The sequence below is a fragment of the Mirounga angustirostris genome, unplaced genomic scaffold (genome assembly GCF_029215605.1).
Source record: "Mirounga angustirostris isolate CCGP_5_RB_7025 unplaced genomic scaffold, mMirAng1.0.hap1 SCAF_10, whole genome shotgun sequence".
NCBI lineage: Eukaryota > Metazoa > Chordata > Mammalia > Carnivora > Phocidae > Mirounga > Mirounga angustirostris.
In genome coordinates, this window is record NW_026991718.1 from 15238449 (window position 1) to 15266400 (window position 27952).

The 27952-nt window shown below is 44.1% G+C and overlaps 1 protein-coding gene and 1 long non-coding RNA gene across 2 annotated transcripts; one reads left to right on the plus strand and one right to left on the minus strand.

The window, feature by feature from the left end:
* Positions 1 to 1643: 1643 nt before the first annotated feature.
* On the minus strand, positions 1644 to 22184 carry MATN3 (matrilin 3). Its single transcript, XM_045884149.2, has 8 exons — positions 21868 to 22184; positions 17114 to 17680; positions 14047 to 14172; positions 13156 to 13281; positions 11628 to 11753; positions 8292 to 8417; positions 4423 to 4533; positions 1644 to 2599 (listed from the first exon to the last, which is right to left on the minus strand). Exons 1-8 carry the CDS (start codon positions 22082 to 22084, stop codon positions 2544 to 2546), a joined length of 1455 nt encoding a protein of 484 aa, XP_045740105.2. The 5' UTR covers positions 22085 to 22184; the 3' UTR covers positions 1644 to 2543.
* Positions 22185 to 22825: 641 nt separating this feature from the next.
* On the plus strand, positions 22826 to 26367 carry LOC135361714 (uncharacterized). The gene is made up of 2 exons (XR_010405445.1): positions 22826 to 23062; positions 24683 to 26367. It is a non-coding gene; the product is annotated as an uncharacterized LOC135361714 (long non-coding RNA).
* Positions 26368 to 27952: the final 1585 nt, after the last annotated feature.

The following is a 27952-nucleotide window of genomic DNA, read 5'->3' on the forward strand; positions in this document are numbered from 1 at the left end:
TCCCAGCATTGTGGAAAGGAAAGTCATTTACTGTATTCGGTGGGCTGGCGCCGTCCGCCAAGTGAAAGCGCAATCCTTCCCTTATAAGCCTTTGGGGATTGGAGAACACTGGCACAATTTGGGGGTAGGAGATGGTGTTCATTCTGTTTTGGAACTTTTTAACAGCTTATTTAAGCTGTTACTGCAGCCCAGTGAGTGGTTCACGTAAAAGGAATGTGTATGAGCGTTGGGCCTTTGGGGCATAGAATTGCCATTGGGGCATAGCCTTCCATTTTTGAATCATTAAGGTTGGTGTTTGGTATTTTCTCGCCTGAGGTCGACTGTTTTCTATCTCCTTTTTCTACCTTAATTCGTTCTTCAGTTCTCCCTTGTCCTTTTTGAATGCTTGGAGAGTTACAAGGGACCATAATTTGGGCACAGGGCAGAAACTCCCATGGAATTATTTTAGTCTAGCTCGTCTTTTAATTTATATCTGATTTTCCCTTTTACTATATTCTGCGGCAATTGGTGTTGAGTTGTATAATCTAGCTCGTACTTTATGCAGCAGCAGGAGCCAATTCCCCCACCTAGTCTTTCCCCATTTCAGGCAAATAATGTTCAGATCCTTTGAAGTGGGTCTATTACCTCGCCGAGCACACTCAAGAATTGACAAGGATCCCAGTGCCTTTCCCATCAAATCTAAACCCCAGCTAAAATTAGTTTTTCCTTCAATAGGGAAATGCCTTTACGACGGTGCCCCTATTCTAAGCAAGCCAATATGCTTTCTGCCTCCGAGGCCATTTTATATGTTCCTACCCTCTCCGCCAATTGTGCCTAGCCAAATGTAAAAATCAGGTCTCCCTGAGAAATTACTGCCAAACTTAACCCCCATCCCATTCAGATAATATGTTTGTTTTCAAATGTGTATCTTTTTTCAACATCAGACTGTAAATTCTGAAGATATGTTGGCGCCTGTGCACAACGAGCTCCCTATACTGGGCTCATGAAACGAATCAGAAATACCTAAGCCAGGGGATTCCAATCAATCGGTGAAGTAGAAGAGATGATTAGTTGAAACTAGTTACAGATGGTCACACTCTTGAAAAATCATCTCTTTACCTTCCCCCAGTGCTTGCACACAAAATGTCATTTATTCCTTCTATAGCACCATGTGTCCATGACATATTAATAGATATTACCGAAAACAAAAAAAATAGATATTACCGATTCTGTGTTAAAATAAGTTTGGAAAATAATACTGCTCTAAGTCATCTTTCAAAAGTGTTGAGAAATGACAATGTATGTTTTAATATATACTGCCTTGATGTATTTATTTTTCATTTCTTCTCTTTAAAGTTTCTTTTTTAGATTTTTGACTGATTTTAGGTTTACATCTGTAAGTTATATTTACATTTCAGGTGCTTATATTAATGTACTTCATTATTTTATCCAAATTTAGATAATTTTGTTTTATTCCCTCTCCCATAACATCCTTGATAAAAGCCTATTTAACCTGAACTTACATTTTTAACCTTAAAAGTATGCAATTAAATTATGGGAAGAGTTACAACACTGTGTCCTTTAACAAGAAATCATCATATATTCAAAATAATTGTTAATTCAGTCTAAGGAAATATGTTAATAGATGAAATTTTAAAAAGTCATGACAATAATATAGTAACTTTTTATTATACTAAAGACAATACAAACAAAAAAAACGAGTAGTCACAATTTAAAGGACTGTTTTCTTCTAAAAACTATAAGCTTTCAAGCTGAAAAAAAAATACATATACCAAATATGTAAGTGAAAAAAAGTTAGGCTTAAACTTTAAAAAGACATTAGGTTTGTTGTTACTTGTTAGAGCAATATTTATAAATATATAATTTTATTGATTGGATCCTAAAGTGAAACAGTAAAGATAATGTAGGATTTTTTTATCCTTAGTAAAAAGTTATAACGCTCTTAATTCAAAACTAAAGTCTTTAGTTATGGGTTTCTTATAATATTTCATGTAGTGTTCACTTGATCTAGATATGCATGTTACAATCCCCTGATCACAGCTTCAGTAATACTCCAACAAAAGCTGAGCAAAAACAAAGCGTTAAAGAAACAGTTCTAAATTATATTCACCTCAGTTTAATTATATGAACTTTTTAATGTGTAAATACTTTGTATAATTCACACTCTCAATAAGACTGGTTTATACTATAAATACTATCAAGAGAAAATAGATCAAAAGTTCCCATTGTAAGAATGGTTATCTTATTAATATAAACATTTAAAAATTAAATGGCTCAATTGGTAAAGAAATACTAAACTTTTCATTCTATTTCCTATGAATCATTTCACAGTCATAGCTTAGAGACACTAAAGTTTGCTCTTAAAGATGTGAATGTAATTATTTCCTTAAAAAAAAATACTGATTCTCCAGAAGATCCTCATACTACTTATCCAGTAATATCCAAGCATTTGCAATGGCAAATTATTAGCAGGAACATTGAAGTATGCAAAAATATTAAATACACCAAGCCCTCCGTATTTCCAGGTGAAAAATCTGAGTAATTCAATGATGTATTTGTCCATATTCATCTGCTTGCAACTTCCCCAAAATGTCATCAAGTGGCTAGTTGTTAAGGCCAACTCCTTTTATTTTTAGACATCACAAAACACAAACACACTTTCAAACACTTCAATACAAGATAAAATAATTACATTCTATTGTCAATAAAGAAAAAGTGAAATTGTTTCTCATCAAAACTCTAAAACTCAGAAATTCTATTCTTTAGAGAGCATGTTATAAAGCAGTGGTCTTCAGAGATGATGATACAGAGCAGTTGTCTTCAAACATTTTTGCTCCTATCCCCTAAAATAATTTTGACAAGTGATGTCTGTGCATATTTAAATTATATGAATTTTCATCATAAGTTTTAGTTACAAAATATGCAATTTCTGCCATATCATAAGTATTGGTTTTTTATAAATAAAATCTAGGGGCACCTGGGTAGCTAAGTCAGTTAAGCGTCTGACTCTGTTTCCTCTTGGGTCATGATCTCATGGGTCCTGAGATCCAGCCCTGTGTTGGGCTCTACGCTCAGTGGGGAGCCTGCTCCCCCTCTCCATTTCCCTCTGCCCCTCCCCACCACTCCTGCTGTCCCTCTCTCTCTCTGAAATAAATAAATCTTTAAAAAAAATTTTTTAATTAAAAAATAAGATCTAAATTAGTCTTTCAAATATATCCTATATATTAATGCCATACTGAATGGATACCTACTATCTGTCTTTTAAAATCAAATATTTAAAATAAAGGAATTTGTATTTCCTTGTATTTGTATTTCCTTTCTGCTTTCTCCACAGAATTTTGTTCTACTTTGAATCTTGAAAATCTTTTCTTTATCACCAAGACTTCTTTGAGGTAAATTTATACAAACAACAAGCACATATACATTTATATTGAAACTACCTTTAAATTAATTTTCTTTGACCATAAGGCCCACAGTTTTTTTAATCATCTGGAATGAGTTATCATTACAACTAGTATGAGCACGTAATTGATCAAACAACTAATAAATTATAAATGTTGACATAAAATTATTAAAAATAAAAGGCAAAATTTAACTGGGGGAATGAAATGAATGAATGAATGAAATGAATGAAATAAATTGGGGGAGTTTATGAAGCTTGATTAGAAAACTGTTGAACTGTCCTTTTGTTTGGCTCTCTGGAGATTTTACCTTTCCAAGAAATTCACCTTAGAAGATTCAGGTTAGATAAGAGGTATGCCTTCCTTGTGTAAAGTTAGGAGAATGGCAATATGAAGTAAGAGATGGGAACAGAGAATGCCAGCTGACCCCCTGTAGCATTTTTGGTAGGTCAATTTAAGGATTTGAAAATGGATTTTTGTAAAACTTTCTGCGCCCCCCCCCCAATTTGAATACCACTCCTCTAAGATACCTAGAGACAGTGTTGTTAACTTGATCTAAGAAAAAGTACTTTTCCTGAATTACTCCTTTAGTTACAGAACTGATTTCGAAAGTTCCTTAGATGGTACCATGTTACATTGTGAAATCTGCTTTTGACCAGTTGTCTAGAGCTATCACCTCGCTCATCAGCTAACTCCTTCCGTCCATCTACAGATTCTGAACTAAGAAAGCCCATATTAAGGAATCATAGCATAATAGCTCCATCTGTTAATAACACAGCATATACTGCTATGGAAAAGCACTAGAGAAAGAAATAGGCAGCTTTTAGCATGTGAATATTAAATGGGCAAAACAGTCTATTAAAACATTTTAAAAGAACTCTAAAAAAATAAACACTGTATTACTATTGCTCATCTTAAAACGTAATGAATAGGGCCCTTATCCTGTGGAATGTCCTAAAATTTTTGGCTCAATTATACTACCTGGGGTGGCTTAAAGCAGAAAACCTTCCAGAAAGGATATGTTTGGCATTCAGTCTCTGCAGATAGGAGTTGACCCTATCCCGGAATGCCAGTGCGGCTTCACATCCACAAGCATCTTCCGTGGAGATGAGTCTTCGTGCTTCTTCAATGGCTGACGACGACAGTACACAAAATGTTATAGCTAATTAGAAACCATAGCAAATCAGGAAATCTGTAATTCAATCCTTCCATTTTTAAGACTTACCTAAATGCATTTTCCAGGAGGTAAAAGGATATAAGAGCACACAGAAAGAGGAGAAAATACTTTGAAATATTAATGTCACAGAAGAAATTGAATTTTGGGAAACATTTACAATCATCAAACCTGAGTGTTGATTATCTGAGAGTTCATTATATTCTCTATACTTTGTAACTATTGGAAACTTTCTATGATATAAGGTAAATTTTTAAAGAGTTGATGTAGAGGGAAGCCAAGAATGCAGAGCTAAGATAATTAATCTTATTATGATACTGTGTCCTCATTAAGAAATGAAAATAAGGGGGGCGCCTGGGTGGCTCAGTCGTTAAGCGTCTGCCTTCGGCTCGGGTCATGATCCCGGGGTCCTGGGATCGAGTCCCACATCGGGCTCCTTGCTCTGCGGGAAGCCTGCTCCTCCCTCTCCCACTCCCCCTGCTTGTGTTCCTGCTCTCGCTATGTCTCCCTCTGTCAAAAAAATAAATAAAATCTTTAAAAAAAAAAAAAAAAAGAAATGAAAATAAGGAAAAGAATTCTCTCTTTGGCCAAAATATTTCAAGAATTAAAATTAGATAATTCCTGATTTCTTATACAGACTGTTATTCTAGTGAATGGTCTGAATTGAGAGTTCTAGTTCTTACCCATAAATACTTTGGAAGTAAAAATTTAGGTTTGTGTCAGCATTTAAGCAAAGAACCTGGGAGAATGATAATGCTAACTCCTAGTTCTTTCTGAAATACAGTGAAGCAGCTATTCCTACTCACTATCATAGCCCCTAAAGTTGCCTAATAGAAATAAGAGTAACTTCCCAGATCTGAAGACTGATGTATAATCTTCCATTGAGCAGTACCATCACCTGAGGACAGAGAATGGTCTTTTGCCTCCTATGTTTTCTCCCACATTCTACAAAGATAGGATATAGAGCTAACATGACCATAAATATAATCTATCTACCTGTCCAAATCCTCTTAACTTTCGGGGACAGCCAGCCCAAATCAGTCAGTCAGTAAGCCAGAAAGTATCTCCTGAAATTAAGTACATGCCCATCATCCCTATACAGAGCATATAATTGGCACTCAAGATGCTTTTCCAGTGTATCTTGCCTGATGAACTATAAGTTCTGTGAGGGCAAGGGCTCAGTAGGATAGTCTATTTAAAACACTCCCAGAAAATTTTAAAACTGGGATGCAGCACAATTGAAAGATGAGAGATGGACCCATTCACAATAGCATCAAAAAGAATAAAATATTTAAGATTACATTTAACAAAAGAAGTGCAAGACTTGTACACTACAAACTACAAAACATTGGTATGTCTCCAGTTCCTTCCTCAAGGCCTGACGGAGTACTAGATATATAAGAGTAGCTCCATGAATACTTGCTGAGCAGAGAAGTAAATGGCTAGGCAAATGAGGTCAGGACCTAACCCATCATAAATGAGGCTGGAATCCCCGTCTTCCAGGAGAAGAAATAATGCCCAAGACTGATTTTTTTGAGGATTAAACCCCTAGATAGGGTAACAGTACCCTGACATATTCAAATTCTACAAGCTATTCCCTATTATCCTCACCCTCCCCAAGAAGCGGATCCATACTTTACTTCAGCTGAAGAAGTATCTACTGAGTGTCAGGTGCTATGGAAGATGCTAGGAATACAGACAACATCTACTACCCTCAGGGGTTGGAGTTTACTGTCTACAGGAGCATAAACACACAAGTCTCAAACTCTGACTTTTCTCCCCAAATCTGCTTCACTCTCAGTCTTCCTCACCTCAACGAAGATTTCAGACTTCAGGCTCAAGTCTGAAATAGGAAAGTTACCCTCATTCCTCTCCTGCCCTGTTCCCCACATCCCGTTTACCACCAAATCCTGGTCATTCTGCCTCAGAAAGGTATCTGGAATCAGCTTGCTTCTGTCACCACTGCCACCCTCCTCACCCAACCTGGGACCACTGCAACAGCCTCGGGCTGGTCCCGGCCCTCTGCTCTTCGTCCCCTCTGATCCACATAGCAGCAGGATCATGCCGCTCCGCTCCTTAAAACTCTCCAGTGACTTCCCATTTTCCGTAGAACAAAATATAAACTCCGTCCCCTCACCCCAGAAGGCCAGCATGACTCGGCCCCTGCCTCCGTCTCCAAAGTGACACCACACTTCCCTGGCTGGGGGTGCTTCCCTCACGCTGGCTGCCTCTCCCCGCCTCTCCCCCTAAAGCCACCACGTGGGCCTTGGCATCACTCTCCCTCCTTCCACCAGCACCCCAATCCCAACCTAACTACCGCTGATCCTCGGGTCTCAGATGTCACTTCCTCAGAGAGACCCTCCCAATCTGAAGTAGGTCCCCCAACCCCCATGGTCTCAGGACCCTATTCTTTTCTCACGGCTCTTCTTTATAAATTGCTATTTCCTTGTCTCTTCCCCTTAGACTGTTACCAAAGACCATACGTGTTCTGTTCACGATTATATACCTAGTGCCTAGAACACAGCAGGCGCTCTGTTGACCGAATGGACGATGGAATGGTTGAAGGAGCACACAAGTAACCCCAACACAAGGCGTCCTGGGCTGAAAGAGGACCGAGCTCAATGGAATGAAAAGGGAAAAACTCTGGTAGAGGGGGTAAAATTGAACTAGGCCTGGGAATTAGAGAAACAAACATACCAACACTATTGTGTAGTATTTGATTCACACAAAGCAATTTAGAGAACACTTAGGCAAGTGATGAAGCATAATGAAAATAAACACTAATAAAGCTACCGCACAACTCAAGAATTAAAATATCATGAATACTGTTGCAGACATCATTTCAGCAAAAAATATAAACACGAGAAGATATTTGCCACACATAAAACAACAAAGACTTTCTATCCAGAAATGCGAAGAGTTCCTTTGTATCCGTAAGAAAAATACAAATAACCCAAGCGAAAAGTAAGGGTATACACAGCCTTTCCCAATAAAAACCTCAAATGACCAATAAATACAGGAAGTAGCCAGGAAATAAAAAAATAAAGACCAGAGGGAGACGCTTTTTTGCCTCTGATAGATTGGCAAACACTTAATCCAACAAAACCAAATGTTGGCAAGGGTGTGGTTCTTGGATTTTGACAAGCGAAAGTGGTGAAGGAAGGGGGTCCCAGCCAAGGGTGGAAACGGGCAGGGCATGTTCCTGGAGTATCCAGGTGTCCACGTGGTGGAGCAGAGGATGTGGAAGCAGTGAATCCGGGGGCAAAGGGGGTGACCGGGTGAAGAAGAGAGGTGACCAGGGGCAGGGACAGAAGGGAAGGGGTACAGAGCTTCAGTCTGGGATAATAAAGTTCTGCAGATGGGGAGTGGGACGGTTGCACAACTATAGGAATGCACTTAACACCGCTGAACTAGACGCTTAAAGATGGTCAAAGGGCAAAATCAGATGTTATGTGTATCTTACCGTCACTACAACAACAACCAAAAATCCAACTTAGGAAGAGACTGTAATTAGAAAGAAAAACAAAGAGAGACGAAGGAATCCTGGGGGAAGAATGGCTGGGGGGAGACTTGCTTCATCGTGAAGACAGCTGGGAACCTCCAGAGGCCTCGGACCAGGAGGACCACTCAGAACTGTGCTTCAGACTTAAAGAGGAAAACTTGCTCCTAGAAGATGACCCTTCCAAACAAAACGGGCTCGGAGAGACAGTCTTTACCTGAACACGTCTTCTTGTCTTCATTCAGGGTGTAGCCCGCGTAACAATCGCAGTGGTAGGCCGCGGCCCCGTCGTCCACACAAAGGTGCTGGCAACCATGCGAGCCCAGAGCACACTTGCTGCGAACTGCCCAGGAGTGGGGCAGGAAAGAAAACCGTCCCAGGTTACAGTGACAAAGGAAACACAGATTTATGGGAGAGAAAAGCTTCAGTCTGGTCTCAACAGGTGCTGAGAATGGACCCTTCCGCGGTCAGCAACACCGCTCCCACCTTTCAGGAGAAAGCCCGTTTTCCTTTCCTACATCTCACATCCCTCCAGCCCCACCTTTTACTGCCTCCCCCCCTTTTCCTTCTCATTTCTCGCAGATATCTGGGGGTGCCTCCTCTTTTCTTCCTGCCTGCAGGACTGGGGCTGCACTGAGTCTTGATTATATTCCAGAACTTACCTTCGGCCTCTCCGGATGCCTGTTAGTGCCTCCAACATCTCCAGCTACACATGGATCATCTTCACCATCACCAAAAATAATTAGTGACCCACGTGCACATGGAGCTAAGTCTGATGCTGCACATGAAGTTGACGCTGTGTTGACCAAGGGGCTGCCCTTGATGGTGGGCAGAGTGGGACAGAAAGCACCAGCCTACACGCACATACGCACAGAGATAGTGATACTAGTGACGATGGTGAGGAGAGGTGTAGGTTTGGATAGTGGAGCATTTATTATCTGTCACAGTAAGTACATTACAAGGAGGAAGACAGTTGGCCCAAATTTGAGTGGAGAGCAAAGTGCTATGCTCATCTCATCCCATATCTAGACTGGCCCAGGATAAATAAAAACAGCAGATCTCCTTTAATAAACCCAGAAAGTCTTCCCGGGAGACACAGTTTCTTCCTCCACCATCCCACGGACCAACCGCGTTTGTCTGTCCCCCTCTAACTCTTCAGTGTCCCTCCACACTCAGGAAACTTCTATGGCTCACTATTGCCTATAAAAGAGCTTTGAGTGAAATGCAAGTCTCTACATAATTTATCCATAGAGTGTCTTTTTAACTTTAACACTGATAGTCCCCTTCATTACTTAAGATTTTTCCAGCAAAATGCCAAATAATAGGGGGCACCCGGGTAGCTCAGTCAGTTGAGCGTCTAACTGTTGGTTTTGGCTCAGGTCATAATCTCAGGGTCATGGGATGCAGCTCCACGTTGGGCTCTGCACTCAGCGTGGAGTCTGCTTGAGATTTTGTCCCTTTCCCTCTCCCTCCCCCAGCCTAGCAGCTACTCCAGCAGCTGATCGCGCCTCCACCCCCAGCCCCTGATCTGGGGCTCCACCTTTGATCTACAAGCCTTGCTACTGCCCAGCAGGGGAAAAAGCAGGCTATTAGAGGGAATGTGACCCATGTTATGTACCTCAGCTTCAGAACAGTATCCATCATTACTTTAAAATATATAAATACCGCTCCGCATTGGGCTCCATAAATATATTTTTTTCTGACCCTCTAACTTTCTGCCATCTGGTCTTGCTCTTCTACCTTTGCTATCCTGTGCTGTACAACCTTGAAACATGATGGCCTGACATGTGACAGCATGTGTAACCACAACAGAGCAAGTGCCTGGGTTCAAATCCTCGCTCTGCAACTCACTAGCTGTGTGACCGTGGGCAAGTTACTTAACCTGTCTGGGCCTCAGCTTCCTCATAAAGTTGCTGTGAGCAACAATAAATGTGTGACTGTGTCTGAAATGCCTAGGACCATGTACTGCATACAGTAGGCACTGAAGAACGTTGGCTATGGTGACCTGGGAGTATGGCCTGGAGCAATCTGCCTTAACTGAACATTTTCTTTGACTTTTTTTTTTTTAAATGTTCCACTTTATTCCACAATATCTATTAGTTTAAATGTAAATTTGTTGTAGTTTCCTTTTTCAAGGTCTTCAATGTCCCTGGCTGCTTAAGGTACCAAGTGGGATACCTATAACCAGTTTGAGAAGTGCAGCCCTGAGGTCTCTCCACCCCAACTGACTTAGTCCTACCCCCAGAACAAACCAACACAAGCTGCTCCCCTTGGCCATCTGGTTCTGCTGTCCTCCATCTAAACCTCCACCATCCTCGAGGCCCACCTGCTGCCCTACACGCTCTGTGCCCTTCCCCAGACTTCCATAGCCCTCCATTACTGTCTGTCCCTCTCCCTGGCTAGTCTCTGCTTTCTCAGGGTGTTGGTTCTCTTTGGGCCCAGCCTGCAAATTGCTCAGAGGCAGAAAATGTGCTTCTTTACATCCCCACAGGGCTTTGCACAGTCCTGGGAACAAAATAGGTGCTCAGTCCTCTTTAATTGATTCCTTTTTTTTTTTTTTAAAGGGAATTGGTCATGTGCCATTTCCCTTAGTCTCTCTTGAAAAGGTCACATAATATCTCTTCTCAAGGGACAGGAGCATATACATAAAAATCTATTAAAAAAAAGTTTGAATAGGCCAAAATTAAACATCACCTTTAGAGGCAGGAATTTCTCTCAGGAGTGTTTTTATTTTATAAATGCCATCCTGTTCTGCCAGTGAGTTTAAATCAAATTAATGAGGATTCGCCAAGTCATAAGGCTCAGATTCACAGAAGACTGATCATCTAGAAACCGTCAGGGAACAACTTACTTCAAATTTACTGGAAGATCTGTGTGGGTCTAATTCAGTCATTGACAAAGTCTCCTTTACTAAAATGATCCAGCTTTAAGATTAACGCTACAGAAAAGTTCCAGGGCAAGTTTTAATTGGAAAAAGATCAGTCCAGCCTATCACACCAAACAGTTACTGTCCAACTGATTTCCTCTAAAGTTCCCATTTGCTTTACAAGTCCCCAGTGTACAAAGCTCTAAAATTTTCCTGGATAAGGATCTTATATTTAATTAGCTTTTCTCATATCCCTCACTCCCTACCCGTTTCTGAAATGAGCTATATTCACAAAATCAAGTGAGCTCACTGCTGTCTGAGCAATGTGTGCCTTGGTCTATAAGCAGGATAGAAGGTCTAGAGCCTGGGGCGCCTGGGTGCCTCAGTTGTTAAGCGTCTGCCTTCGGCTCAGGTCATGATCCCAGGGTCCTGGGATCGAGCCCCACATCGGGCTCCCTGCTCAGCAGGAAGCCTGCTTCTCCCTCTCCCACTCCCCCTGCTTGTGTTCCCTCTCTCGCTGTGTCTCTATCAAATAAATAAATAAAATCTTTAAAAAAAAAAAAAAAAGAAGGTCTAGAGCCTGATTCCTTAAAGTATCTTTAAGAACCTCTCACTGTGTGAATTGCAAGTTGGTTTCACTGCCATAGAAAGAGCCAGCTAGGAAAGAATTTGTTGAGTGGACCTTACCTGAACACGTTTTATTATCTGCATTCAGAGTATAACCCTCATAGCATTCACAGTGATGGGACCCATCTCTGTCATTCACACAAATGTGCTGACAGCCATGTGTACCAAAGGCACATTGGTCTTGAGCTGCCAAAAAAAGTCCAGGAGAAAAGACATTAAAAGTGGAGAAGTCTTTTATTACCCATATATAGAAATCTTCTTACCTGCGGCTAGAAATATATGAGAGGCAAACCTATTGGAAACCTTCCACAGCCATCCGTACTGTAAGCTCGTACTAAAAGCGGAGTTTAGCAAAATCCCAGACACAGTCCTTATTCTTCTTTTTTCCCCAACTGCTTTTTCAAAATCATCCAAACTGAGTTTTTATAATCTAAGTATCTCATAAACACTAAATAAATAAACAAACAAATAAATACTAAAGCATTCCTTTTAGGTTTATTGTATTTACGCTGAATCAGAGGGATACCAACAATTATGTGGCTAATTACACTAGATTCAGAAAGACATCGAATTTGAGTTTGATGAAACTGTGATTCAGCCCTCCCCTGTTCTAAGTGAAGAAGCTGAATCCAAAGGAGACCAGCTGACTCAGAGCAGCATCAGAACTCAAGACCTAAACTGTCACTCAATGCACTTTTCTCTAAACAGACATAATTTTTTTTTTTTGGTCTTTAAACTTTTCATTTTGAAATCATTGCAGGCGTATGGAAGAGTTCCAAAAATAGTACAAAAAGTGCTGTACTTCACCCCATTTCCCCAAATGTTAACATCCCATATAACCATAGCACAATTATCAAAACCGGGAAATTAACACTGACACAATGCTATTAACTAATCCACAGATCTTAGTAAAATTTTGCCATTTGTTCTACCATTAATGCCCTTTTTCTGGTCCAGGATCCACATTGCACTTCATTGTCTCATGTCCTTAGTCCCCTCCTCTCTGGGACATTTCCTCCATCTTTGTCTTTCATGAGCTTGACAGCTTTAAAAAGCCCTGGAAAATTACTTTGTAGAATACCTCCCAGGTTGGGTTCGTTTGAAGTTTCCTCATGATGCTGAATTCTTAACGAAGACAACAGAGGTGCTCCTGTGCCCTCAGGACATCGCATCAGGAGGTGCATGATGTCACTGTGGGTCATTACTGGTGGAGTTCCCTCTGATCACTTGGTTGAAGTGCTGTCTGCCAGGTCTCTCCACTATGAAGGAACTGTTTATCCCGTTGTAGGTAATAAGTATGTTGTGGAGCGTTCTTTGATTTTAACTTACTAAACTGTCTTTAGCATTTGGAAAGCACCACCAGGGCTGGCTACCGAGAAGGAAATGAACAACACACTCACACATGGGGGCCATGAGACATACACACCTGCTGCAACTTTGGACTTTTCTAATACGACTCAGAAATGGGAAAGGCCCAAGAGAGAAAAACCAACCAAGGGCCTTGTCAGTGTGACCTACCCCTCCAACACTGGCTAAGGAGGTATGCAGAAGGGGAGGTAGCTAAAGGAGAGCCTTCTCCTCCACTTACCTGAACACGTCTTCTTGTCTTCGTTCAGGGTATAACCTTCGTAGCACTCACAATGGTAAGAACCAGTTCTGTCGTTCACACAGATGTGTTCACATCTATGAGTGTTCAGAGCACACTTATCGATAGCTATCAAAAGACCATCAGGACAAATGTAAACACAAGGAAAACGTGGTAAATTAATTATGAGCCATGACACACACACACACACAAACACACACACACACACACTGAAACAGGGACTGTTTGGCATAAGAGAAAGGCCACGGGACAGGAGGTTGGGAACCGATTTCTGTGCTGGCTCTTTCACTAACAGACCCCATGACATGGGTAAGTCTTCTTCCTTGCCTGGGTCTCAAGTTCATCATCTACAAAATGAGCAAGTTGAATTAAATGATCTCTAAATTTCCTTCCTCTCAAAAACTTTTTTCGAGGATTAAAAAAAAAAAAATGGACCTAGTTCCCATCTTTATTGATTGCATGTGAGTATCCATATACCAGATGCATGAGACCCTCTCTAAACTTTCTTCTGTGTCCAAATTCAGTGAGCGGTTCTGGTCACAGAGACAAAGGGGCAGCTTGTATTTAATTAAGTAAAATCCAGGAAAAGTTCCAAAATCCTCAAAAGGACCAAGAGTTCTGGCCCCCTTCCTGACTAATCCATTTCCCTACTAACCCTTTTCTCGAAAACTAATTATAGGTACTATAAAGAAGCTGATTTATGTATTACCTCACTTTTCTCCAACAATTTTAGAGGAAAAACATTGACAAGCAACCGTGAACTTGCTTCACTTGAAAAGGCGGTCAGGAGAAAAGCATAAGGCCAGTCCCGAACCTGGAGAGTAGGTCCCCGGCTAAGTCCCAGTCACGCACCCTCCCCGAAGCAGGCCTCACCTGAACATGTCTTCATATCGGCGTTCAAGGAGTATCCTTGGCTACACTCACAGTGGTGCTTGCCTTCCCCATCACTGACACACACGTGCTGACACTGGTGTGTGCCAAGGGCACACGGGTCTGGAGCTGCACACCGCAGGTGTAAAATCGTCAGTATCGACACATAAGAAACATTCCAGATACTTCCTTCCCTGTCAAAAAGACACCACCCTCTGGTTCCTCTTCAATGAGGTTCGCTATAAAAACTATTTGTTTTCTGCCTCTACCTTATTGGAAATACCACTCTTACACGAATTATGATACTAATTTAAAATTACAAATTTCATTTCAGCTTTCTCAAAGAGAAAGGAAATTTTGAACTTGGAGCTGAAGCCAAACACTTACGTGGGTCAGACAACTTGATATTTTATTCAATGTATCCACCTGGCCCAGGAAAAAGACCTTTTACTTCCCAACTGCAAGAAACGGGGAGAACTACAATGTACCCCTGGAAGGTCTATGAGCTAGTTGTCCTGTTGCAGCCAGAATCTGCTTTCCAAGAGCTCTATAGTCTGTGTCAAAAAAGAATTCACACACAGGCATGTCTCTCGGCCTGGAACTCATTCACTCTTGGACGGCAATACATATTTGAACATGCAAATGGTGGAGGGCAAGGCAGGTAACTGCCTTCTCAATGAGCAGCATGGGTGCGTGAGCCTAAACGTACACTAACGCAACTTCAGGGCCTCTGGTATCTGCAAGGAGAATGGACTCACAGGATGGATGCAAGCAGGTAAAAAGAAAAGAAGAACAGAATAAACGAGATCACGTCAGCTAAGCCGCATCCCCATCTTCTCACTCCTGGAGGTGTTTATATCTTGTTGGATTTTTTTCCTAGTGACATGTTTTGAAAGAAGAATCAATGAATTTAGTTATTTCTGAGAAACCAAGGAGGCCTGTTGGAGGAGGCTGGCACCCCTGGGCAGGTAACCCAGCCCCGACTGCTCTGGCAACAGGTCAAGGCTAATATTTTCCCAAGAAGGGCCTTTTCATGGAATGATCTTTCCAACCCATTGACTACAACAAGCTGCCCCTCAGTCTTTTTTCCACAGAGAGGACATTTTTCCCCCAGAACAAGCAGGTCTTTTGTACCAGAAGGAAAAGATTGCCACTCACCACTTGCTACTTTATGGCCTTCAAGCCCAACCCCAGGTGCTAGCTTTGAGACCAACTCTGCCACAGACCAACGTCTTTATGGAAAAGCTCTCACCCACAAGCACAGGGGGTTTTCCTGGGAGAAAGAAAGCCATGTTCTTTTGAGAAACCAATGAATGCCAAGTAGATGCCACCAAAGCCAAGGACAGCTTGTGAAGGCCCAGTGTCCTGGGATAGGAAAGACAAGGGGCCACCAGCCAGGTCTGGCTGAGTTGAGGCCAAACTTTGCTCCAGACCAAGACTTCATCTCCCATTTCCTGACAAACTGGGGTGACTGCCGAGTTCCACATTAATTTCAATGTAAAGTCGCCTTGAAATTCGCAATTGTAATTACTGATTCACTTGTTTCTCATCACCACCTCCAGACTATTGCTTGACAGGAGGGAGGGAATACCTTTATCTTTGTATCATCAGTGATCAATTAATGCATATCGAATAAAGAGGTGGGGAATAGGTTACACAGCAAAAAGTATCTACATTTTAAAATTCACCTGAACTAAAAATTTGTCCACACCTGTTTGGATAATTCCACAGAGGGCTTTGAAAGATTATATCTCTAAATGATTAAAAAAAATAATAAAGCATGAATATGGGTAGATAGAAAGACAGAACATAGATAGATGGATACAAAGAAAAAAAGAAACTTGGGCACCTAGGTGGCTCAGTCAGTTAAGCATCTGCCTTTGGCTCAGGTCACGATCCCAGGGTCCTGAGATCAAGTCCTGCATCAGGCTCCCTGCCCAGCAGGGAGTCTGCTCCTCCCTCTGCCCCTCCACCACCCCCACCCCAGCTTGTGCTTGCTCACGCACTCTCTCTCTCTCAAATAAATAAATAAAATCTTTAAAAAAAAAAAAAAGAGGGGGGGGTGCCTGGGTGGCTCAGTCATTAAGCATCTGCCTTCGACTCAGGTCATGATCCCAGAGTCCTGGGGTCGAGCCCCACATCCGGCTCCCTGCTCAGCGGGAAGCCTGCTTCTCCCTCTCCCACTCCCCCTGCTCATGTTCCCTCTCTCGCTGTCTCTCTCTCTGTCAAATAAATAAGCAAAAATATTAAAAAAAAACAAACTTAAAAAAGTATGAGTCTTACGTATTCATAATTCTGATCAGTGACTAAGAATAAAGCCCCGCCTTAAATGGATTCATATTCATGGATTTGACTGATTCATGCTACAAATTCCAATTAAATTAGCATGCTCATATTCAAACTCTATCCTAAACGAAAAAAGACAGGACAGTAACAATCTTTTTTTTTTTTTTAATCTGCTTCTTGCTATCTCACAAGTGAACTGAAATCCCAATCCCTCCCCCGTTCTTAATCCTGTCCCTCCACAAAGAATAATCAGAGGAAGAGCAGAACCTGAAAACTAGAGGATCTAGAGAATAAGCAAAACGCTGACTGACAGTTACACTGGAAAGCCCCCGGATCCTTCCATGGGCAGACAGATGCTGCTGCCCGTCTTCTGCAGGAAAACAAACAGAGTTCTGTTAAAGCCAGAGATGGTAAAGCTAAAGAAAATATCTGGGAAAAATGGAGTGGTGGGCAGATGGGAGAAAAGAGGTGTCTTGAGGTGGCTTTTGGTTTTGTTTTTTTTTTTTCTGACCCCATCAGGGAACAGCAGGATCATTTATCCAGCAGGATATTTCCAGACCTTCACATTTCTAATGCAAACATGAAGATTTTTATGAGCAAACCAAGTTATATATAAAGCAACTCTATATTCCTAAACCAACAAAGTGTGTTTAAGTTGGTAAAAAACTCAAGAAAAGCACTGCTTATATTTCAGTTTTCCATAAAGTTTCTACAAAAAAAAAGAATAACTCTCTTTCTTTGGATATACAATATCTGAATATTCTAGTTGGGAGCAAAGACTTACCACAAAAGGTCTCCTGGAATCTAGAGGAAAGTTTCTCAATGACCCCGTAGGTCTCCACGTAGAAAACGTGCTCATCTAGGGGCTCACTGGCAATCATCTTGAGGGACTCCATGTCGGCCCGGTCCACACCCACGGCATAGAGCTCAATACCAGATGCCCGGGCCCGAGCCGCCACATCATTCACCTGGTCCTGGGGCCTCCCGTCTGTCACGATGATGGCCACCTTAGGGATGTTGGAAGTGGGCCCCCGAGCACCTGCCTCCACTGTGAAGGCCTCATCCATCGCTGTCTGGATAGCCAGGCCTGACATGGTGCCTGTTGACAAGGGGGTGATCCGGGCCACGGCCCGTTTCAGGGACTGCTTATCTGAGTAGGTCTGGAGGTGGAACTCAATCTTCACAGTGCTGGCATAGTTCACCACTGCCACCTGTGTGTCCACCGCCCCAATGTCCAGAGTGTCAATTATCTGGGAGACAAAGGTTTTCACCTTGGTGAACTCCAGGGGCCGCACACTGCGAGAACTATCGATGATAAACACCAAATCCAAGGGCCTGCTCTTGCAAACACCTGCAAAGTAGGGTGTGGGGAATGGGCACGGCTGAGCAAGGATGGGAGCCCAATCAGAAATGGGGCAATCCTCACACCCAGAGAGCCCTGGGGTTGGAGGGCCCCTGTCTGCTATCTTCCCCCAAGACCATCCTCCCTTTAGATGCTGAAAGCACTAAGGTCCTTCCGAATTCCCTAGTGAGAATTCACATAGAGGGGTGAAGTTTCTCCAAATATCTCACCTACGGGCTGGATGAACCTCAAACTTTCACCTAGAACCTCATCCCTCTGCTTCAGGTATTGCTCCCAAGGTTCCTCTTGACTCCCAGGAATGAATGGTTTCCAGACCTTTCTTGGGCACCTCAGCCATGGGACAATGGAACAGTGGCAATGGGACAGTGGCCCTGAACAGGGTGAAAGGTAAACTCGGGACAGCCTCGGTGCCCTGCCCAGGCTTCACAGACACCTCAGGCAATGGCAGAGTTCGAGGCAAGCACACTGGTGCTTTTCTGGAAGCTTCCTTCTTCTACTCCCTCACCAACGGGGTAAAAACCGCACGCAGAGTAGCCCTAAGTGCTCCTTCCTTCTCATCATTCAGCAGGTTTAGTGAACTTTGGGGCCCTGAGAGCCTGAGATACTTAAAAGTGAGAAGAGGAATGACAATCTGATCTACATCTGTTGTGCTTCCAATTCTGTCCGTGTGTCTGGTTTTCAGGAGCAGAGATGTCCACTGGTATCTACCCTCCACCTCCACCAAACTCTCGCAGTCACCCCTTTCATTTTTTTCATTCACCAAATACTTTTGTGAGGACCTACCATGTATTTAGCCCTGGGGCTACAAAAGCAAAGAAGCTTGTATCTTTCCTACTCAAAAGTACCAAGCACCGGGGCCCCTGGGTGGCACAGTAGGTTGGTTAAGACTCTGACTCTTGGTTTCGGCTCAGGTCACAATCTCAGGGGTGAGATCAAGTCCCACGTTGGCTCCATGCTCACCGCAGAGTCTGCTTGAGATTCTCTCTCCCTCTCCCTCTGTCCCTCCCTCTCTCTCTCTCTTTCTCTCTCTCTCAAATTAATTAATCTTAAAAAAAAAAAGTACCAAGCACTTAGTAATAATACCACACATCTTTGGGGTTCCTGGGTGGCTCAGTCGCTTAAGGGTTTGCCTTCATGATCCCGGGGTCCTGGGATAGAGCCCTGCATCAGGTTCCTGCTGAGGGTTGGGGGGGGGCCTACTTTCCCCTCTCCCTCTGCCCCTCCTCCTGGCTCATGCTCTCTTGGTTTTATCCTGCTTCCTGGAGGTATTCAATTAAGAAAATAAATCATACCTTACTTTCAATAACGTTTTAGAGATCATAGAGCACAAAACAAACAACCCCGTGAAGTCAGAGGTGCAGAGTTGTTCTTATACCCATTTTACAGGTGAGAAGCCTGAGGTTTTGGAAGGTGTGTGAGCCAGAAAATAGCAGGTCATGGATGGGACTCCAATTTTCCTGACTCCCAGCCTAAAGGGGCTTTTCACTGAATGGCTGCCTCTCTCTGAGGTAATATTTTCCACCACAAAAAAAATCAATATTATCTCACGGACCTAGTAAACATCCTGCTTGTTGACTTTGAGCCACCTCCCTGAAATATGCTATATGTCATGTATTTAGTTAAGTCAAAAGGAATCAAGTCTTTTTTTTTTTTTAAACAACTCCCGAATTTCATTTCATCCCTTGATTACCATGCATCAGGGGCAAGGAAGAAGAATCCTATTGAAAATCCTTCCTGGACATAGATGTAGGTATTTTACATAATTGGAATAAAAGGAAAAATACATGGTGATATGAAACCCATATTTGACAATGATTTCATTAACACCCAAATCTTGTCCTAATGTCAAGGTTATGTTCTTATGGTAAATGTCCATGATCCCTTCCTTCTCACATGGAATCCTTTATGGGAGGTTACAGCGGGGTGTGGTGGGCAGAATAAAGCCCTCTCACCCCCCAAAATATCTATCTCCTAATCCCTGGAACCTGTAAGTATGTTACTTTATATGACAAAAAAAAAAAAAAAAAAAAGACTTTGCAGATGGATTAAGTTAATGATTTTGAGATGAGGAGTTTATCCTGGATTATTGGGGTAGGTCCAATGTAATTACAGAGGCCCCTAAAAGTGGAAAAGAGAGAGGCAGGAGAGGAGATCACAGTGATGAGATGTGAGAAGGACCCAACCTGCCTTTGGTGGCTTTGAAAATAGGGAAAAGGCCATGAGTCAAGGAGTGAAGGTAACCTCTACATGCTGAACTGGGCAGGGAAACAGTCTCCCCTAGATCTTTCCCAAAGGAACGCAGCCCTGCTGACACAATTTTAGCCCTTTGAGACTAGTGTTGGACTTCTGGTCTACAGAACTCTTAGATAATAAGTGTGTACTGTTTGTAAGTCACTGAGTTTGTACTAATTTGTTACAGCAGCAATAGAAAACTAATACAGAGGCTCAACTCGGATGGCAGGAAATTCCGTGAGCATCTGGTTACCCCCCCCCCCCGCTTTGGACCCCCTCTGCAACATCACTGTTTTTGAATCTCACTCCCCTTTTCTAGATAGCAGCACTTTGAGTCTCAGAAACCAAGAAAGTGAGAATCTGAATTTCCTAAAAGATTTCCATACTTACAATTTTGCTGATTTTTGATAGTCCTGCTAGAAATAAAAGCCCATAGCAAAGCGTAGCAATTTCTGGTTGCAAAAAGGAGGGAATTTGGGAAAGGGTGAAATGTGTTGTTTATTAAAGGATTATCATTCAAGATCAGTTTGGAATACAAGTAATGCAGGGCCAGTGCTGCTTTGGGGGAACATGAACATCCCATGCAGAATCCCTCCTCCCTGTCCAGTCCCATCCCCAAGAGAGGTAGGTCAGGATCAGAGGCAAGGTTACTTTTTAAAAGATAGACTTCCCTACACCCCCACCCTCCTCCCAGCCTGGAGCAAAGTAGGCTACCAGCTGAATTTAACCACTGAGAACCCTGGTACGCCCTGGCTCAAAGACAATGCTGTCACCACTTCAAATCCAGCCCATTGGGGCTGGTGCAGGAAAGAATCCTTTGTGCTCTTTCTCAGCATTATCCAGAAAGGTGCAAAAGGGGATAGACAAAACAACCTGAGGCATGAATGAGACTGGAGACCCAGAAAATGGTTTGGTGCCGCCTCTCTTCAGCAAGACTGAAACTTTACATTTTATGTAAGCCCATTTTAAGAGGTTGGTAGATTGTAGCAGTGGAAAGATCCTTGTGTGGATTTTGGAGCCCTGAGTTCTATTCTGAGCTCTGACACTGATTTGCTGGGTCATTTGATAAGCCTCAGGTTATATTCTTTTAGGGGTTGTGTCAGGTGATCTTCAAGCTCTGCTACTCTAGGAATCTCTGCGAGAGGAACCAACTATAGACCAAAAAGGGGAATGGAAAATTGTTCACCAAAGACCCAGTGTCTTGGGTGTTTGAGGATCTAAGAGAGTACAGGTTGGGATTGGGACCCAGTCAGTTCAAGCAGAACACCTGGTCAGGGGCAGAGGAGGAGGTGGAGACCAGGACGGTTACAAGAGAGATCTGGGGCCATCCAGGGGCCCCTCAGGTGTCCTTCTTGGCCTCCCACCCCCACTCCCTCGTGTGAATTCCAGTCCCAATTCTGATCCAGATCCTAGATTGGACTGAGACAGCTTGAAGGCTGTGGCCAGGGGAGGGAAGGTCACACACTGATCTGGGGCTAAAGATGAAGTGATTTCCAGACAACTAAAGGCAGAATCTCAGGAAGGGTTTGTTCACTGCACCGAAAGGTAGGGCCGGCACAGAGCGCCGGGAGGCGGCCGGCGTTCCCACGCTGCCCCATCCTCCAGGCCCAAATTGCAGAGGGAAGTGGCTGGAGTTTGAGCTTCAGGCGACCCAAATTCTAGTCCTGACTATGAGTGACTTTAGGCATCTCCCTTCCCTTGTCTGGACCCGTTTCCTCACAGGACTCATCGGGGAGGGGATTCTTTCTCCTGCACCACAGTCTGGCTCGGGCTGGGACGGACGAACACTTGGCGGCTGCACGGGGCTTCTCCTGTTCGATGCTCCGCTTTCCCTACCACCCATCCCTCCTTCCCGACCCTCCCCACCTCCCTCCTGCCGGCTGTCCCTCCCTGGTGCCCGCTCGCGTCCCTCCCAGGCGGGGGTCCCAATCCCGGCCCGGTACCTGCGCCGCGGGCCCCGCCGCGCTGGCTGGCCCTGGAATAGGGCGCGCCGGTGGGGGCGGCCGGAGCAGGGCGGCGCCCGGGGCTGCCCCCTGGGCCCCGAGCCCCCAGCCTCCGCACGCCCGGGCGGGCCAGGGGGCCGGGGGCGGCAGGGGTCGGCGGCGGCAGCAGCAGCAGCGGCCACAGCAGCAGGAGCAGTCCCGAGAGGTGGCGCGGCATGGCGGGCTCCGCACTCCTGCAGGTGTCGTCGTCGAAGGCTCGCTCGCTCCAGCAGCCGAGCGCCTGAGCCCGGCGCCGAGGAGGCCAATTTAAAGGTCCCGCCGCCCCGCGCCCCGCCCACCCCGCGGCCCCGCCCCGCGGCCCCGCCCCGCGGCCCCGCCCCGCGGCCCCGCCCCCCGCCGGAGCGCTGGAGGAGCCGCCGGGCTCGGAGCCCGGGGCCCGCGGGAGCCTGTCCGCGCATTCCGGCGGCAGAAACGGAATGTCTGGGGCGAGCCGGCGGCGGCGCGGTGCCCGGAGCCCGGCCCGCGGAGGCCCCCGCCGGGCCTCGTCTGGGTGGGCTCGGCCGGGCGCCTCCTGGCCGCGCTCCGTCTCTCCCGAGACTTGTGCCCTGGCCTGCGAACCCCCCCGGCTGCAGCCCGCCGGCCCTGCGCTCTCCTCCTGACCCGGCAGGCCTGACCCCGGCCCCAGGCGAGGGGACCCCGGGCTCTGCCTTCCCGCTCCCGCCAGCAGTGCCTGCGGCGAGGTTGCATCTCGCTGCTCGCCCTGCATTCCTTTCGCCAGCCAAGTAACCAAGTTTTGCTGTGGGCTCTCAGTAAAAGGAAAAAAAAAAAAGCCTCACAGATTCTGGCAGCATGAATAGAAATGCTTTCATCCCAGCTTCAAACATCCGTAAACATTTGAACTTATATTACAGGAATAGAAAGTCAAATATACATTCCCCAGAGAGCCCCCCCCCACCCTCCCGGCCAGCTGGAAGGACAGCCTGTACCAACAGAGGCTTCCAAGGCGCTCCCTAAATCCCGTTTCCTCTCCGGAAGAGTGACGGTGGCAGCACGGGGCTGGAGGCTACCCAGGGGACCCTCCAAGAACTGTCTACCGGGAGAAAGCATAATGGTCTACCTGTCTAAGGGAACATGGTGAATTTAGGAAAAAGAGACTGCAGCAGACTGAGGAAAGCAGGAAGGCTTCTAAAAACAGGTGAGGTTTGAGCTGGATCCTAAAACCTGACAATGAACGTGAGTTCCAACAGATCCAATCTGGTCTTCCTGCTTCCAGACTATTAGTCCTCTAAAATCCACACTCCACGCACTAACCTTAAAATCACTTCTCTTCTTAAACCTTGCAACTTCACTTCCAGGAAAATCCAAATTCCTTTTCACGGCCAACAAGGCTCATTGAGATTCAATCCCACCTTCTCTGCAGCACTGACCAACATCCAGAACTGTATTCCTGCTCTCCATGCTTCAGTCATGCTAGCCTTCCCCGTGTCCTGGAGGACGCCAAACTTGTTCCCACCTTGGTCATCAGTGTAATGTCTTCCTCAGAGCAGCCTTCCCTGAGGCCAGATCTTAGTTTTTCAAACTTATTTTTACCACAATCCATTATAACAACTACATTTTAGATTATGAGCCAGCAGCTACATAGATAACACATATATCCACAGAAATGATAGTTGCACGAAACAATATTGACACTTAACCACATTTGATGCTATTCTATCCACCTCCATTCAGTTCTATTTCACTTTTTTTTTTTAAAGATTTTATTTATTTGACAGAGAGAGCACAAGCAGAGGGAGACAGAGGGAGAAGCAGGCTCCCTGCTGAGCAAGGAGCCCGATGTGGGACTCGATCCCAGGACTCTGGGATCATGACCCGGGCCGAAGGCAGCCGCTTAACGGACTGAGCCACCCAGGTGTCCCTCTATTTCATTTTTTTTTTAAATGTGATCATGAGTACATGAGTTTTTAGTTCACTAATGTTTCCCAGTTAGCAGTTTAAAAAATTCTGTTTTAAATAGATTCTTTCCTACTGTCTCCGCCTTTCTGCTCTGTTATAGCATCCTGTGTGTTTTGTTTGGGGGACTTATTCAATTTCTAATTATTCAGTTTATATTCAATTTATTTATTTTTATATCCCACCAGACTGTAGGCTCCAGAAGGGCAGAGCTGATGCCTGGCATTGTTCGGTGCTGACTTCCTGTAAATTCCTCCTTACCGCATGCAGGTCTGCAATGGGACTGAAAATTTAGGAAATGGAAGATCATAGAACAGGGCTGAAATTTAACTCTGCCTTGGCAGGATAGTAAACAGGCACGATAGACTGTAAGAAAAGAAATAACCTGGCATTACTTTATCCAAGAGCCCAAGGATGCTGAGGAAATGGTTCTGCTCAGTTTCACTTCATTGCTTGACAACAGATGGCTCTGTGCTGGGCACTGGCTCCACAGATAGCCCTTTCCTCTGGCCTCCTCTAGTGGGGAGTTGGTCCTCCTCCACCACCAGACTCCTTCTCTGAAGAAATTCAGGGGTACAAGCAACATAGAGTGTAATAGTCTGTTTCAGCACATTTGCATGTAGGCATATGTGAAGATTAAAACTATTTGGTTAGGCTAGGGAAGAAATTATAGGTAGTTTTCCCTAAAAATTCATTATAATACTACCATTTTGTTTTTACAATCCTAAAAAAAAAAAAAATAGAAACTATTTCTTTACTGGTCAGCTCTGGCTAGGTTGGGCTATGGTAATAACGACCCTAAAATCTCAGGGGCTCCTAACAAGAGAAATGTACTTCTTGCTCTGTTATGTGTCCTTCCTAGGTTGGCTGCAATTCTTCCCCACGTCGTCTTCATTCTGGAACCCAAACAAGGGGCAGACCCAATCTGAGACATGCTGGTCTTGTGGCAAAGGAAGGAAATGAGAGATGGAAGAACCAGATGACAGATCCAAACATTTCTGCAAGAAATGGCTCACATCAATCCCACTCACATGTGATTGGCCAAAGCAAGTCATGTGGGCAAGAAAGGTCTGTGGGTGGGGAATAGAAGGCTTTTACAGCAAATCGTTGCAAACCATAATACAATCTAGCACAATTTATTTATACACCTTTTATAATGGGATGGAGGGGGGGTGCCCTCTGAGGTCTCCTCTCTAGATTTGGTAAGAATCTTTGGCCTCTGAATCCTGATCAGCTTCTCGTCAGAGGCCCCTCCCTTTGGGCCATCCAATCCTGACTTTTTTTTTTTTTAAGATTTTTATTTTTAAGTAATCTCTACCCTCAAGGTGGGGCTCAAACCCACAGCCCCGAGATCAAGAGCCATATGCTCCCCGGATTGAGCCAGCCAGGCGCCCCTAATCCTGACCACTAACAGCTTTCCGGGGGCCCAGGTGGGAGAGCCTCCGTGGATTGATTTCTTTGTTCCTGCTGTTTGGCGTCCTGTGATAGGGTAGCTGCCCTAGCTCTCAGCTCAGACCCACTGGGAAATGTCTCTGGAAGCCTCTTCAGACCCGTCGTCACCCCCGGGAGCCACGCCCCCTCTTACCTTCTAGGTTCTGCGCGCTGCCCAGCTCCAAAAGGCTGCCGGGACACGTGCAAGGCCATGGTGTCGGTTGGGTTCCAAGAGCTATTTTCTCACATCCTGGACTTACTGTTTCGTGACCAAAACACCTAGTTGTGCTAATTTCCAGAAACTCCCAGATTCAATTCTCTCTGACTCTGCATGCTAGAAACCTAAGGGAAGGAGGCCTACTGTGCACGCCTGAATGCGGAGGTTCTGCCACTTGACTGAGTCTAAGAAGCCCTCAGGAGGCTTATTAAAAGGCAGCTTCCTGATACTCGGGCATTAAAAGGCAGACGGTTTGGGACTGGGCCTAGGAATCTGCATTCAACAATCTCTCTAGGCAACTGACACCTGAGGGAGTTTGCAATGTCCCGGTTCTGATGGTCTCCACAACAGGCCTGGGCAGGATCCAGGGCAAGGGCCCCTGCAAGGAAGTGGCCCCCCAGCACAGAAGGCCTTTGAGGGACTGACTGTATGGTCAGAAGACATCTTGGGCCAGGGAGTGAGTATTCTCTTTCCTCCGTCACACTTCTCAAGAGCAGTCACTAAAACTCAAATCACCAAATCCAAAGGCTTCCTCAGAGAGTTCAGACAGCTCCACAGCTGTCAGGTGTCCCAGTTCTAGCGCCTTCCGGCAGGGCTGCTCTGTAATCCTGATTCTACATGAATTGTCTATTTCCTTTTCCACTTCTTTTACTGCTTCCCAGTCTAGAAATCCACAAGACTTTTCCTGGGTCAGCTTTTAAAAAATTGTAATAGATTTTTTTTTTCTTAACGGTAAAAGTAATGCAACTTACCGTGGAAAGTTTAGCAAATGTAGTAAAGCAAAAATAAGAAAACAAAGACCATCCATAACACTGACGTCCAAAGGTTAGCTATGTGGGATTATCTCTTTCTCTCCTTGTATACTCATATATTTTTATTAAAAATGAGATCACACTGTATATTGTGATCTTATTATTTGCTCTTTGTACTTAATGTATAGTGAACATTTTTTGTTATATTCTTCTAATACATCATTTTTAATGGCTATATTGTATTCCATCATAGATTCCATTTATTTATGCAATTCTCCATTGTGGGACATTTAGTTTCTACTTGTTTTTAATGATAAATAGTGCTTCAATGAATCTCCTTTTGTGAATCATTGTGAACTATTATTCTTTCTGGCTGTAAGTGGAGTATCTCAATGACTAGGCCTTCTTGGGCCTCTGTGTACCATCATATTAGGAATTCCACTGAGTGTGGGTTCAGCTGCCATCTCTCTAGTGGTAATTCCCCAAACCATGTCTCTTGTCCCAGTCCTGCTCCTGGGCAACAGACTTACATTAATACTCTGCCTGTTGTACTCTCTATTCAAAGATCACAAAAGCACCTCAGGCTCAACCACATCTGAGAATGAACTCAACATCTTCCTCTTTTTTTTTTTTTAAGATTTTATTTTTAAATAATCTCTACACCCAATGTGGGGCTCAAACTCAAAACCCTGAGATCAAGAGCTGCCTGCTCTACTGACTGAGCCGGCCAGGCGTCCCTCCACATTCTTTAATGACCTTCCTTTTATGCCTGCTTTCTGCCTGTGGAGCTAGCGTTCTCCCAGCCACATGGGGGTGAATCCTGATGTCCTCTTTCCTCTCTTGATCCCCTTGTATTAAAGTTATCAAGTCTTCTGCCCGCATCTCCACCAGTTCAAATCCTGTCCAATGCTCAAAGCCTATCTCAAATCACTTCATTACAGGAAGCTTACCCTTATCTTTCCAGCTATATGCAATCCCCGAAGGAGAGGGAGGGGAAGACAGAAAAAAAATGTGAAGAAATAATGGCTGAAAAACATGTGAAACTTGATGAAACCGATAAACCCAATGAACCTCAAGCACAAGAAACACACACACACAAAACCTTACTTTTTTGTATATATTATACCTCAAAAAAAAAAAAAAAACCAAAGAACATATTTTAAACAATGCTTAAAACCAGTGACAGAGTTTTTCATCATCAAAAGTTAAAAAAATAAATGAACAAAGTTAAGGATGATGGAAAATTTCTCAGTAGAAACAATATGTACAAGACAGTGGAGCAACATCTTCAAAGTACTGAATAAAAAACAAACAAACAGGGGCACCTGGGTGGCTCAGTGGGTTAAGCAACTGCATTCGGCTCAGGTCATGATCCTGGAGTCCCAGGACCAAGTCCCACATTGGGCTCCCTGCTCAGCGGGGAGTCTGCTTCTCCCTCTGACCCTCCCCCACCTCATGCTCTCTCTCTTTCTCTAATAAATAAAATCTTTAAAAACAAACAAACCTGACTCCCTAGAATTCTATATCCAGGAATAGAATTGTTTGAAAACAAAGGTAAAATAAAGACATTGTCAGATATACGAAGGCCAAAAGAATTCATCAGCAGTAGAACCACACTGCAAAAAAAAAAGTTTTCTTCCGGCAGAAGAAAAATGATACCAGGTGAAAATGTGGATCTACAAAAAGAAAAACACCAGAAATGGTAACTAAATGAGTATATATGTAATTTAAA

What these genes read in the sequence shown, in the direction of transcription:
- MATN3 (XM_045884149.2), bottom strand. Translation starts at nt 22,084, where the DNA reads ATGCCGCGCCACCTCTCGGGACTGCTCCTGCTGCTGTGGCCGCTGCTG. An exon ending in CGATATGAAGACATGTTCAG is followed by an intron (nt 13,282 to 14,046) that starts GTGAGGCCTGCT and finishes GTCTTTTGATAG; the next exon opens with CTATCGATAAGTGTGCTCTG. An exon ending in AGATAATAAAACGTGTTCAG is followed by an intron (nt 8,418 to 11,627) that starts GTAAGGTCCACT and finishes ACTCCTGGGCAG; the next exon opens with TTCGCAGCAAGTGTGCTCTG.